Source organism: Lates calcarifer, unplaced genomic scaffold (genome assembly GCF_001640805.2).
Source record: "Lates calcarifer isolate ASB-BC8 unplaced genomic scaffold, TLL_Latcal_v3 _unitig_3793_quiver_2986, whole genome shotgun sequence".
NCBI lineage: Eukaryota > Metazoa > Chordata > Actinopteri > Centropomidae > Lates > Lates calcarifer.
This window is the reverse complement of record NW_026116536.1, coordinates 1-14,826: the sequence shown is the minus strand read 5'-3', so window position 1 is coordinate 14,826 and position 14,826 is coordinate 1. Positions and strand designations below refer to the sequence as shown.

The 14,826-nt window shown below is 41.2% G+C and overlaps 1 protein-coding gene and 1 pseudogene across 1 annotated transcript; one reads left to right on the top strand and one right to left on the bottom strand.

The window, feature by feature from the left end:
- The first annotated feature begins 51 nt into the window (after positions 1 to 51).
- On the top strand, positions 52 to 1,888 carry LOC108894706 (mediator of RNA polymerase II transcription subunit 19-B). Its single transcript, XM_051068272.1, has 3 exons — positions 52 to 148; positions 235 to 330; positions 1,489 to 1,888. Exons 1-3 carry the CDS (start codon positions 73 to 75, stop codon positions 1,587 to 1,589), a joined length of 273 nt encoding a protein of 90 aa, XP_050924229.1. The 5' UTR covers positions 52 to 72; the 3' UTR covers positions 1,590 to 1,888.
- A 193-nt stretch (positions 1,889 to 2,081) lies between these two features.
- On the bottom strand, positions 2,082 to 8,673 carry LOC108894705 (large neutral amino acids transporter small subunit 3-like; annotated as a pseudogene).
- Between the last annotated feature and the right edge of the window lie 6,153 nt (positions 8,674 to 14,826).

The window sequence follows — 14,826 nt, the reverse complement described above, 5'->3', positions numbered from 1 at the left end:
AAACCAGTATCTTTCAGTACTTACATACATGTTTTTGTGTTTGTGTTTCCAGCTCCAGAACAGTACAGACTAATGCACATACAGCCCCCAAAGAAGAAGAGCAAACACAAGCACAAACACCATCGACCACAGGACCCACTACCACAAGGTACAACATAAACTACACCTCTACACAAACACAAAGGAGTGTAACACGTTTTCAGGCCACTGACCTGCTTCTTTTTTACATCACAGAAACTCCATCAGACTCTGATCCCAAGAAGAAGAAGAAAAAGAGGGACGACGATCCTGACCGCAAGAAAAAGAAGAAAAGACAAGAAAAAGAAGAAGGTAATAAAATCTATTTATCAAGACCCCAGTAATTCACAGTTAACAATTATGTATTATTGTGGGTCATGAACAAAGATGGAAGTCCTTTCGAGTCCCTTATCTTGACTTTAACCAAGCCAGACCTATACTTACCGTTTATTATCTTAAAGGTTATACTGAGTACTGGAATTTAAACCAAATACAACAATTAATTCATATAATTCATAAACACAGAGCAGTGTTGATTTTTGGACTCTAGGGAGTGAAAGAACTCAAACTAGCTTGACTAGCTTGCTTATTATCACTTCATAAATGTACGGTTTACCTAGCAAACAGTTTCCAACAAAAACACGCAGTCGACAGATTATAACATGATCATCTGATTGGGGTCTTGTTCCTGCACACTTCAGCCTGCACAGTCCTTTTAGCTTGTGGTCTTCACAGATGTTTTCTCAAACGTCTGGGTCCTCAGCTTGCTAGGTATTTAACTCACCAGCAAGTTTAAAACTGTGTCTATCTACTGTTGAGTGCTGGGAAGGTAGTGTACAATGTTTTTTCTGGAAACAGCAGAGCCCGTATCATACAGTAAATCCTTAAGCACAGCTGCTGTGTTGGGTGATTTGAGTTTTTTGTTGGGTTCACTACGAGTCGCCCCTCTTTCATATTACATGTAGAAATTTAAACAAATGTTGAAATAAAATACTAATTAATGCAGGTTTAACCATCTGGTGCGGTCTACTAGTTAATGCACCTCTGCCCACAACTCTGATGGGATCCATAATTTTGAATCACTTAGTCTTTTCTGAGAATATTTTAAAGTTCAGTGTCATGATTCAGCTAACAATCCTATAACCCTGGGCGCTCATTAATCAGCTGATCAGAAGCAGCTGAATATCACCCACCACTTCAGTTCAGAGGTTTAACGTTCAGCTCAAATAATCTCTTGCGGATGTTGGTTAAATATGAATATCTAGGTTTTATGCGTGTGTTGTGAGTTATGAGAGACTTGTATTACCTTAATTAGACTACAAGTAGTATTACAGCCCTTGGTTTGTATCCATCTCCGATCATCTGCATGACTATAAAGCCCAGGCTCTCTCTCATTATGAACTTTAACTTGTATGTCATAAATGAACATTATTAATTGAGTTTTGCTGATGCTCTGTCCCCCGGCTCCAGAACCGCCACAGTCCCGACCACCCCGGCCTTGCTGGATCACAACCCAACAGCAACAGCCTCAGATAGACAGGAGCCCACTGTGTGCATGCCTGTGTGTGTGAATGTGTGTGTGACTGTGCATTTTGTAAGAGGACGCGTGCGTGTGTTTTACAGATAATTGTATTATTGAGAGTATGTTTAACAAGAGAGGGGATGAATCAAGTGGTTGCATTGTTGAGAGTGAAAGGAGCAGCAACACAGTGGATGTGGTGATGACCAGAAGACATGTTACAGAACAGTGTAAAAGACAGAAAGATGGTTTTATGGATGTCTGAGCAGGCACTGTATGTATGTCCCCCTTTTGATTTTGTTGTGATATCTTTTGACCATAATGCCAAAATCAAATAAACTTTGGTTATTATCTTTGTTTGTGTTTCCTTTTAAGAGATCTTTTATTGATTTTGGATTTGGAGTTTTGGGGTTTTAGATTATATGATCCACTGTTGCAGCAACAATGACAAAAAAAGCTGATGCTTAGACACTTTGTTGCTGTGACAGAATGCTTTAAATGGATGTTAAAAAAAAAAAAAGAAAAATGCCACTTAGACAATATGTCAACATTCATACATTTATTTTTCAAATGCACAAGCTGGATATATTGATTGAAGGCAGGGAAACAAAAGCATACACTCAGCAAGACAAACCAGCACATCAACTTAAAGGGTAAGGACAGACAATTAGACAAGCCAGTGTAGATGATACAATATTAAAACAGATACAGCAAAGAGACAGTCAGAGGTGTTGATTAAACTTCATACAATAACAGTTCAGGCGTAAGCACAATGGACTCACATTGAATTGAATGCCATTGGACATTATTTCTCACTTTTAACAGAGGTCTAACAACCACTTGTTCAAAACATGAAGAAAGAAAGTGATGACATACACCAAGCTGGACCCTCTCAACACTGATTGTTCTTAACAATTCTTATACTAAAGAACACAAACTACAGCCTCTAAAATGACCATGAAGCTGAATCAACACCTGCAACAATCAACACAAACCAAACATTGCAGGACTAATGTATTGTGTCATCTGAATGTTCTCCTGAGGATAAGTACTGTTCTATGGAAGTAGCTTTACAGTCCCTATTCATGGCTTTGGTTTGCAGAGAAAGACATTTGGCAGAGGCATTAATCTCACTTCTATTGCAGTGAAGCCCAGATGGCAGCAAAGGCACAGAGTTGAAACAAAACAAAATTGCATTCATCCTCAGTGTGAGTGATGAACACATTTTATACATGTAGAACTAGAGAGCAGAAAAGAAACGCATCAAACGAGCAGAAAAATCTATTAAAGCTGTCTTTATACTGAAATGGACTGAGTCAAAAATTATACATTACAACTGATTTCATGAACCTACATGACACTGCAGAACAAACGTACAGACATGTACATTTTGTTGTCACTTTGGGAAGAAATATACCACCTTTCTGTTTTGATCTGCAGCTGGCTGAAATAAGTGGATGGACAGATACAGCCACATCTGTTTTTGTAATGCAACTCTGAGCATCAAAGCAGAAAAATCACATTAAAAAACAAGTTTAACCCCAGCCACCATCTCCTCAGCCACTGGTTAACACACGAATATGCTGTACACACCCATATGTAGTAAAGCAAGCAGGATATGTAACAAAATAAAAGACTCACCTCAGTTCTATTTACAACATAAAATTTTGCTGGAGGTTTGTTTGCTCCAAAATCAATACATGACAAAAAAAAGGCAAAAAAGCAAAAGCAGAATACACAATGAATCAAATAAGCTTCATTTATAATTAGCACACTACAAAATAACATTTGCAGATATAGAAACAAACGCTTCCCTTTTTAATGCTAATGCAGCTAGAGTATAAAAAGACACTTAAATACATATTTATACACACACTAGTTCATTTCTGTGCATAAAGCAGTACAAAGTGTTTAACAAAACTGGCACACATTGTGTGTCCAAATTAAAAAAAAAAAAAGTATTTTTCTTTGTGAAATTTTCTTTAAAAAAATAATGTTTTTCCTACATATAAAAACTCCAGAAATGCACGGGCTGAATCAGCACCACCTCTAATGACCATGAATACACGAGGAAAAATTCTGCACTGATAAAATTTGTCATTTGGGCTGTTTGATGTTTAAAGGATTATATTTCCTAATGTGAAAAAACAATGACAGACAAAGGAGTTGGTTGCAGAGAGACAGTACAAAAACAGGAAACAGAGGAGGTAGATATGTGTCTCTACAACCTGCCTATCTGTGCGTTTAAACGTGTGTGTGTGTGTGTGTCTGTGTGTTTGTGTGTGAATAACTGGGCTTCAAAACCCCCCAAAAACCTTCATTCGTACCAAAACTCTGGTATTCAGATGTTCAGATGCTTTAAATTTTCTGTGATAACTTGTATGCCTTTTATAGTGTACTGATACATATTTATAGCTTTTACTGAGGGGGTTACAGTAGTAACAGCACGACAAACTAAATGTTTGTGTCATAAGCACACTTTTGAAACAATACTGAACCAGCAAGTGTAACTTTTCTAATATCTTTAAGCTGTTCTTTGGTGTTAGCGAGTATTGTGATGGTTACCAGAAGTCTGTGAAAACTATATAACAGTTTTTCAAGTACCGTGATATTCGCAGTCTGATACACAGTGGACATACCAGGATGTGCATGTGAGTGAAATCTATGGCTTCAAATCAAACTACTTTGGCTCTTTGACCTAAACCAAAATAAATAAACAGCAACAAATGATGATGACACTTCGGCTCCCAAAGAACTTAAAGTCTGACTCTGAGTCATAGCAAAACACGGGTAGTGGAAGGGGTGGTTTGGTTTGTGGGAGCAAAATTTGCACCAGCAATGACTACAAAAAAAACCAATGTCAAACAATGTGTATATGGATGAGTAGACTGCTGGTGCTCTTTTGAAGGCACGTACAAAAATAAACCCTACAATTCCCCCAAATCCTCAGCTGTGTCATGTTGTTATCTAAGCCTCCACGGCGGCGCAGCCGTTGCTGTGGGGTTTGTGGCCGTTGGCCTCTGTGTGGTTGAGCGCCTGCATCTCCTGACCGTTGGCCCTCTTGTCTCTGGCCTCCTTTTCCCTCAGCAGCTGTCTGCGGTGGTAGAACAGGTAACACGGCAACAGGAAGCCGGCCAATGAGAAGATCAGCAGGCCGAGGTTGATCTGAAGGAGAGCAGAGGTGGATGGTTAGGGTCATACAGCTCCTGGTTAGTGTCAGACTTTATTTTCTCAATGAAAACAAGAAGAAATTTGAACAGTGGCTGGATTTGATTGATGCTAACAATTGCTAATTAGCAGTAAACACACAGAGACATGTTCCTGATGACCATGATGGATATTAGAATTCTTCAGGTCAAGCTGAGTTTCTGTATCAAATGTTATGTAAAGTCATCCAATAGTTGTTGAAATATTTCTCTAAATGTCTAAACACGTTTTCATTGCAATCCATGAAATAGTTGTTGAGCTTTTTCAGCCTGGATCAGAGTGATGGACTGACCAACCTACACACCGACACAAGATCTCTGGAGCCTAGCTGCCAACATGGCTAAAAACAAATATCTACTTAAGGGACTAAACAAATCTATTTTAGGCTCAATAAATGTACTTGCATGTTTGCTTTACTTCCATGAGTGTGCATTAGCGAGTTACCTCTCTCCCTCATTTTGCCCTCACAACACAGCTGCTCTGTGTGCTCTCAGTTTTTCCCTGACAGTGTGACGGAGCAGCCAAACAGAGAACCAGAGTAGACAACTGTGACAAGGCTGTTTGGTCTTCAGTTACATCACCAGTAGGATTATCAGTCATTAGGGAAATATGAAATGAGCAAATGAGTGAAACTTAGCAGTTATTATTGTGGGTTTATGCTTATGGATACTAAATATAGATTTAATGGAACAGATTTTGTGGCTCTTGTGTGATAGTGATGTAATCTTTTCTCAAAATGGCCAATTCAGACACAAATCTGTCTTCATACACACAGTCAGCCACAGTGAACGGTGCTGAGTTTGTTCATATCTGTGTGTCTCAGTGTTAAGTGTGCTGAGACAAGAGCGGGTCCTCACCCAGTAGGGTCTCCCTTCAACGGTCCGACCATGGCGATGAAGAGCGGCTGCTGCAGCAGGGCGACCACGGCGCTGATCATGGACTGGAGGCCTGTCAGGGTGCCGAAGTGGTTGGACGGGTATCTGTGGGAGAGATGGAGAGGTGGTTATGAAATTCCACTGAGCTACAGATCAAAGAGAGAAATAACATTACAGGATGATAGCATTGCTGATGCTTGTATTGTACTGACTGTGCTCTATGGTTGAAGACTAGACTCTAGATTCAGAGTCGAGACTGAGGTGTTGCAGTAGTGTGGTTGTTGAACTCACATAAAACATCCCCAGATTCTGTCACCACATCTGGTTGCTTTTATCACACTGTAAAATGCTGCTTTATGTTCTGTGTTTATATGGTGCTGTGAAACAACTTTAAATGGCTCAGAAAAAGAGTCTATTGTCTCATTGCCAGGTCTTAAATATTGTGTAGGGTGTTAAATTGAATGTTAATCATCTTATTAATGAACTGGAAACTAAACACATGCTTTTTGTGATTTACATTGGATTTTTTTTTTTTACTTTACACCCATAAGATATCATATACAGTTTCCTCTTCGATGTGATGATGTTTGATGAGGCTGGTGCACTCACACAGCAGCGTAAAGGCCTCCGCAGCAGGAGTGGATGAAGCCTCGGACCATGGTGTGGAGGATGAAGGTCAAAATCTAAAGAAGAAAAGAAGAGAAGAAGCCATACAGTCAATGTATCTGAGTGCTGGGACGTTGTTGCTGCTATAATGTGTGTGAGTGTGTGTTACCTGTAGAGGCAGGTTGTCTATGAGGCAGCAGAATCCGAAAGCGAGCAGCAGCATGTTGGTGAAGATGAAGGCTCTCATGGCGTTGGTCACTCTCTGGATTTTGCGGTCTCTCTTGGGCCCACTGGTCGGTCTGATGGGACACAGACAGACAGAGGTGTTGCTTTAACATCGGATCAGTTTGATTCCATCAGGTGACCTTTGTTTTATGTCAAACCCCTCTCTCTTTCCTTTCATTTCCTGTCTAAACCTGTAACTGTACACCTACTTGTGTTCTGCGTCTGTGGGAGCAACCTTCTCCTCTTCACACTCCTTCATCTTCCAGTCCATGATGTATCCAATCAGAGGACATGTGACCAGACACAGCAGCTGCAGCGTGCCGAAGATGGAGGAGTAGAAACTCACTGTAGGAGAGCATATTAAATCAAAATAAGGCCAAATAAAAGATGTAAATATATGCCAGACAAGCTACATAATGTAAAGAAATTTAAAGCCACATTATTACACCACTCACCTTTTTCCTTTGCTTCAATCACCAGCTCCTCAGATGCTGAAATATAAGGAAAGACAGAGTCTGTCAGTGCTCTGTCAGTGTTACAGTACATTTAAAAAACAGTAACTGTTTGCTGGGACTGTGACTGAAGGGTTGGACACTCACGATGCTCTTCGCCGTGTGTGACCATGAACTCCAGCATCTTGTTCATCGCCCCCATGAAGAAGATGATCCTCAGCTGGGACATTCCCATTGTGATCAAACTCCACAGGAAGATGGGAGAGAACACAGAGCGGCGGAAAGGAACGGTATCTGAGGAGAGAAGGAGGTTACTGTTTTATTTAATGTGCAAGTTACAGTTACATAAAAAAAAAAAACTAGTTACAAAAACAAAACAATATGAGGAGAGAGAATAGCTCTTTGGTTGAAATGGTCACACCCTGTTGACATATATGACCTGTGATGAGTTACAAATCCAAAAAGAATGGCGTTGTGTGTGTTTGTTGACTTACTGGGTGCAGCTTCAGGACCATTGGGAAGCTTCTCTGTGGAGCGTCGCACGTCTCCATTTTTCTGGCTCAGTCTCTCCCCTACAATCTTCTGGTCTGATGACGGCAGCTCTTTGAGAGTGAGGATCTTACTGTTGTGCACACACAGACACACATTGAGGTTGGAGTGAGGTCTCCTGACAAACATTCCTGTGCCTTGCTATCACTGAGATGAGGTGAGGGAACGGACATGGCGGCTGCGCTCACCTGTAGTCCACCTCATCAGGTGTAGGGAAGCCTTCTCTGGGCCAGTTGAAGAAGCAGTTGAAAAAGACAGACGCAGCCAGACCCCCCACACCCACATGATCACCTGGAAGGACACACCTGCGTCGTAGATCAGCTGGGAAGAAGAAGAAGTAGAAGTTGTTTTTTTAAAGTAAACTGCTTCTGCTTTTAAAGCTGCATATAACTGATGTGTAAAACGCTGTAAAAACAACACTGACATATTATCACCTTGTAAAGTTTTTACAGTGACCGTGTTAGCAAACAGTTCCTTATTTACACATCCAGCTGATACAGAGCAGCATTAGTATAGTAGTCATGTTTCCGTTTGTTTTGGTCTCCCTGACGGGAAATATCTGGCTCTTAAGCCACTAAGTGCTCCATTATGTTCACCAGCTAGTCAGTGGTTTTGTGCTGGGCAGGTAGAGTACAGTGAACATTAGGGCTTTTTGCTGAAGATAGCCCCCCTGCCTGCTGCTGCTGCTGCTTGAAAAAAGTTTGGTGAATGTGGAGTTTGTGGGGACAGAAAACCAACACGATGAGCTAAACACTACGAGCAACCTCTTTCCTCTTTTTTGTTACTGGAAAATATGAATTAGTACAGAGTGACTGGAACCACACTTCATCAGTCCCTGGGTCCCACCTTTCAACCTTTTTGGATGTTACACATTAAACAACATTAAACTCTCTCTCCTCTCTCTCTCTATCTCTCTCTCTCTCCCTATATATATATATATATATATATATACATAACAGATTTCTTTCTTGTGAGGCTCTTTTATGTAAATAGGAATCAAACTGTGCTCTTTGATTTTCACTCATAACATTCTTTAAATTCCAAAGGCACCATAACGTAATAATGTAGTTACATATTTACATGGTTCATGTGAAGTATAACAGTCTGTTAATGTAACCTTGGTGAGTTACCTTGACTCCGGGGAAAGTGACAGCAGACGAGGCGTAGGAGCCGATCATCAGAGACATGACGGTGGAGCTCAGAGCACCAACATGTTGGGGAGCTGCAAGAACAGCCAGGTGGAGACATAAGAAACAAATTATATAAACAGACACAATACATGACCTCGACGATGTGAAATAAATAAAGCTGATGTGTTATCTACACAGACTGTGTGTTGTGTGTTGTTTTGACCAGTAGAGGCAGACAGCTGCTTTGTGAGAGCAGCATGAACCAGACAGGGTTCAGGAGACTGTGAGCTGTAGCTGCCCTACAGAGTCTGCATCCAGTAACACCTCTTTCTCTCGGCAGAGCAGACTCATTAAAAAAATATTAGTTTCCATGTCATGGGAAACAAGAAACAAAGTCATGGCCCAGTTTTGGTTCCTGACCCCACAGTTCAAACACAGACTAAGCTATACTTAGACACACATTCATGGCCTTTATTTCAACAAGTTCTTTTGAGTTAGGATTAAAAAATACGGAAGCTGATCTATAGCCAGCTCTCAAACTTCACTGGGCTCTTTGGACCCAGCTCAGGGGCATGTATGACACACGACAAAGGGGACGAGGTGGCGGGCACCAGGCACTAACACATCATATATTAGGTCGACCTATTTACAGTAGTAAGTAGCTTAGTGAACATAACAATGATCTATTGTGCTGGCAGCACACTCAGTGTCCTTTGATTAGAGTTTTAAATGGGTCAATCACGATTATAAATATCACATGTATGGGATTTTAGGTGTGCTGCATGACAAGCTTGCTATTCTCTCTAAATGCTGACCACAGTTTTCAAGATTTCTGCTGCCGTCACCTAATCTCCCTGCTGGGTCAGAGTTCACCGACAAGTGTCAGTGTCCCTTTTTTTCTCCCATAGTTGTGTGCACTTTTTACATCCTTACACTGACCTCGCTGAGGCTGGACCAAACGTCACTTTTAGCAATTAATAAAATAATAATAAGAAAAAAATTCAATCCAATCCACTAATTTTAACATTTTTACGAGTCCAGCGCATCTGGTCTTTTAGCTTTGCTTTGGTCTCCACCAACACCTGAGGGAAATATGTGGCTCTTAAGCTAAATGCTCCACTGTTTCCCCAGTGAATCGCCAACTCTGTCTGCTATTTGGTGTAAGGCAGGCAGTGTACAGAGGGTTCAACACAGGTTATTTGAGGAACACACCTGCCTGCTGCTGCCAGAAAAGACGCTTTGAGAATGTGAGACTTAACCAAAACAGTTCGTTAAGGGGTCCTGTAAAGCTCTGTACAGCTGATGGGAACTTTAAAAGCAGTTTTAAGTCGTGTGATATCTGTTTCTAATTACACAAGTCTGTGTTTTTATCAGGAATACCTGCCGTTTATAGCTTTTTTAATGTTATATGGATGTGCTTTGAAATGATGCAGTGACATTATTTAAAACAGATCTGTCACATTTTGCAGGGGGACATCCTGGTGGGTCAAAAGCTATGAAACAGCTTCCAAGAAAGGGCATCTAAGAAGTGTATTACCTCATATGAGCAGTCCAGCAAGACAAAGTTTTAAGATGTGGGTGAGAATTTAGTTTTGTGTGTGTGTTTGGGGAGCCTGGCTGCTGTTTGGAGATTGGGCAGTAGTGGCTCTTACCCTTCTGGCAGACTATGGTTTGTGAGTTGCAGAGGGAGGCACAACAATGAAGTTGGCAGGTAAACAGGAAAAAAAAAATGCTTTCCTGAGGATGTTCCAGTGAGAGCCGGAGTGTCTGAGCGAGATGGGAAAAACATCCTAGAAAACACCCGTCCTCATTCAGCGCTTCTGGGAATTGAAATACTTCACGACCCGTCTGTGGCCTGCGTGATCGCAGGCGCTGCGACTCTCTGGCTGCGGAGGTTTTGTGGAATGTAGGCGAGAGGGCCCTCTGAGCACACAGGGGAGTTTGCATCTCTTACTTATGTTAAAGCAAAGATATTACAGCCATGTGAGATGTCAAATAACTGATGTTTGCTTTCAGAAGTATGTTCAGGAGCGGGAACCTGAGCAGTGAGAAAAAGCATGAAATGTGTGGGGTGCATGTGTCTGTACATGTGCCGGGGCAGCAGGCGTGATTGCCACCCCTGTGTTCTGGCAGTGCTCATAAATTGCATATTTCACGCAGGGCCTTTGCCACACATTTCCCATGCTAACACTGCCAGGTGGTGGGGGAGGGAGGACATGGACAGACGCACGTGACCGTATGGGGGCACATGAGGGTCAACTGGTGTCAGAAAGTCGCACACAGATGGGCGCTTTGGTCGTTTGCTTGTCACGACTAATCAGTTCTGGCTCTACTCCTGCTGTGCTCATTCGCATGGGTGTTGTAAGACTTTGGCATTGTATTTAATTAAGACTTTAATCACTGAGAGAACGGGCCAAATAGTAGCTTAATGAGCACTGAAGTTTTGATGCAGCTCTGGACATGTGGAAGAGAGGTGGAATAAAAGTGGAAGAGGGGGGAGAAAAGAAGGAGGTATATGAAAAGGAAGGACAGAAATGATGTATTAGAAAGGGAGTGGGAGTAACTTTTTTCTTTTTTTTTCTTTCGGTTTGACTGATCTCCCCAAGCCACAGCTGCAGCTCCTCTCTATGTGGAGCTCCCAGCAGGAAACACTAAACCACAGCTGATTAGTACCGGCTTCTTCTCTCCACCTGTGCCTCCTTCTCTCACTGAACATGCCCTTATTCCTCACAGCGTTGGCACAGCGCTCTTGTCCAGCTGCAGTGGACTTACATAACAAAAAAAACGTGGTCAAATGTAAAGATGTCGGCCCAACTACCCCGTCTGGAAGCTTTAAACCTCGACATGTGGACTCCTGCTTGTCAGATTTCTCTGTATTTGACCCTCAGCATCTTTCTAAGAGTCATTCCCGATTCCCTGTAGTCGCTTCTAGGCCCCCTGCAGCCAATTCCACTGAAGGGCAATTCCTTGTCTGTTTCAGTAAATAAAAGAAGACCGTCTGCATTCTGTCATTGTCAGTAACACACCAGCTCACAGTCATATTGTACATATCTAACATGCATTTCTAATGGTGGTTAAGTGAGAAGCAGGAAAGCCTAAGCTGTGTGCTTCCAGCAAATATCTGGCGCTAACAAAGGTAAGGTGTGATTCACCTTTGCGTTATGCAACCATGCCCTTGTATGAACTTCAAAACCACCAGGATGTGTTCACACAGGTTAATGAGGCTGGAGATCAGTCTTAAGTAATTAATAGAATAAATGGTCGAGTGCTGAGTTTTGGACGTTTTTCAAAGTTTTGTTTTAAATTACACAAAGGAAGAAAGACGATGCAGCCACAGTGAGCTGCAGGGCAAACCTCAAACCTTCAGCAAGTTAGGTAACATCTCTTACAGTGCTGTTCCCATTACATGGAAAATTAAACAGTGTCTGCATTACAGGCTCTGATCACATGTATGGGAATTTGCCATGATGAAGATTATTTTCCCTATTCTCTGATTTCTCTACCATTTTTAAATGTACATGATCTGTTTCTTTTTAACTTATTTTACTTTCTTTTTTTTTTTTACTTTTACTCATATACCAACAGTACACACATACCCGCTGCAGCACCTGCCCTGTGCTTATCAAATCATTTGTCATCCATGAAAATATTCATTTACATATGGAAACCACTGAAACATTCCTGGTTTTCTGCATTATTGTGCATCTTACGTTCAGTTTATATGTCCATGTGTTCTGTGTCTGTCTGTGGTCTGTTTATGTTTTATTTCTCCCCTAAGTTAAAAAGTTCAGGACATGTTGTGTGTTTTTTGTCATAAGTTGATTAATAAGGGAAGTTTGAACTGTTCAGCTGAACTGATTCACTGTGACTCATTGATTTACATTTTTCATTACTGCTCCCTGAAGTAACACCCATAATCCCTTGACCTTTGCTGTAATTTATTGGCTCTTCCTGCGGAATTTATATTTCTCTGCCAATTTCATGCTTTTGTTTGCAACATGACTTGACGTTAACGTAGTACTATACACAATAAATGTGCACACAACACAAGTGCGTATGGTGTCAGTAGAGCGAGGAGGCTAACTTCCTTGACCAAGGTCATACAGTTTATTTAATCAGCAATGTTAAAACTTTCCTTTAAGTTTTTTGTTCCTAAGGTTTTATGCTAAGACCACATCAGATAAAGTTAACATATATTCTCTCATTGTATATTGTGAATTGTCACGTGTAACAGGTCACATGACATACCCTCTGTATCAGGGGGATATGTCCCTCATTATGGACACATGTCTTTACTTATACATAACATTTTTTCATAATCCATTTTCAGCTGTTACAATCAAGCACATGGTTTAAATCATGATGTGTGTGTGTGTGTGTGTGTGTGTGTGTGTGTGACTCTCTGTGCTCTGCCGTCATTCGCTCTCCAGAACAACAACAACAACAACAACACAGTGTGGAGGTCAGTCAATGCTGGTACACCCAACCCAATTGGAAATGGAGAGAGAGGCAGGGAAAGAGAGAGACACAGAGGTCATACAGGGACAAAGGGACAAAGAGCTGGACATTTCTTGTGTGTGCGTGTGTGAGTGTGTGTGTGTGTGTGTGTGTGTGTGATATCAATTTTTGTGTGCGATTAATAGAATAGAAAGAGCACAGTGCCTTCCTGAATGAGAGTTATGTGAGTGTTTGTGCCAAAATATGTTTTTACATTGCCAGGATTCTTCAGTTGGGGTCTCTCTCTCTCTCTCTTTTTCTCTCTCTCTCTCTTTCTCAAGGGAAGAGACAGAATCGCTGACTCATTTGAACTGAGGCTCCTTGCATGTGTCCATCCATGTGCAAATACTTGTCATGTTTTTCTCTGAGAATCCAAACCAGACAGCCTGAATCATGCTTTGTACTGTGTGAAAGAATTATTACTTTGGCACCAATCAGCATCAATAAAAATGTCCAGTGTGAAAAACTTCTGATTTTCTCAACTACGCATTTCACCCCTTAACAACACCAAAGTTTTGAGGCTGAAACCATTCAATCAAGTGGAAAAGGGCTGTAATTAATCTTGCAATCTTTTTTCAGATTAATGACATAATTGATTAATTATTTGTTCTGTAAAATGTCCATCACAGTTCTGTAAATTCTCAAATCTGAGAACCTAAAATCCATCAAATATTTGCCTTATTTATATTTTTTAAAATGACTTAAAGATTAGCCAGTTATCAAAGTAGCTGCCAACTTATTTTCTCTTGATTGACTTATTGATTAATCAATTGTTGCAACTCTAAAATGGAAATACTCCAGATAGCTTGTGCATCATTTTATTAAACTTCACCCATGTGCATTTGGCATTTTTGGAAATTTAACCAGAATTTCAAATAAATTTCAGTGTGTTTGAACAAAGTCTTTTTTTTTTCATCCTGAGCCCTTCTTTATACATACGCATATATTTTTAAAAATGTTTTGTGGGAACAATTGACTCTAGTCATTTAGAGACACAGACAGAGACATGTGTCTTCTGCTCTACAGATCCAGACTACAGTGAGCACACCACTCAGCTTGGACCTTCATTATCTAAACATCTGTTTCATGTTCGTCTCCCTGTGTGTACATAAGCATGGACGCACATTTGTACATCTACATGTGTGCACAGTCATGCAGAGTTGAAAAGGTTCCACATTGATTTTCTGTCGACTGCTGGGAAGAACAGAGGAGCAAGAGAGAGCAGGGAGGAGGGAAAAAAGGAAGTGAGGAAGGAAATGAGAGAGGAAGAGAGGACAGGAGAAAGTGTGGCCTTGAGTGTTTTCAGTAGAGGTGAGTGGGCCGAGCTTTGGGGAGGGTGTGTGGTCAACAGCGGTTGTCATTGGTAGAAAGGCAAATGGGCAACTTTCCATTCGGGAGAAGTCATGTGCAACTCTGACGGAAACACTGGTAACAAACACACAAAACTCACGCACACACCAAACGGGGACACAGGCAAGCTAAATACTTGCCGGGACACAGGAGGCAGCAGCACCAATAAAACAAACTCGATAATGTTGGTACCAGCTGACACATTACACGCAAATGCTCATGCCTGATGTGAAGGTAAACAAACAGAGCTCCCTGTCACAACACAAACTGTTTCCTCAGCTGAGACAAACAGAGGACCCGACCACACTGTGACTCTCAGCTACCAAAACTGCTCTGATCGGTTGTTCCAGGAACCACACTTTAGGACCTTCTCAGAATATCAGTTATGTAACCGCAGT

What these genes read in the sequence shown, in the direction of transcription:
- LOC108894706 (XM_051068272.1), top strand. Translation starts at nt 73, where the DNA reads ATGCACATACAGCCCCCAAAGAAGAAGAGCAAACACAAGCACAAACAC. An exon ending in ACAGGACCCACTACCACAAG is followed by an intron (nt 149 to 234) that starts GTACAACATAAA and finishes TTTACATCACAG; the next exon opens with AAACTCCATCAGACTCTGAT. An exon ending in AAGACAAGAAAAAGAAGAAG is followed by an intron (nt 331 to 1,488) that starts GTAATAAAATCT and finishes CCCCGGCTCCAG; the next exon opens with AACCGCCACAGTCCCGACCA.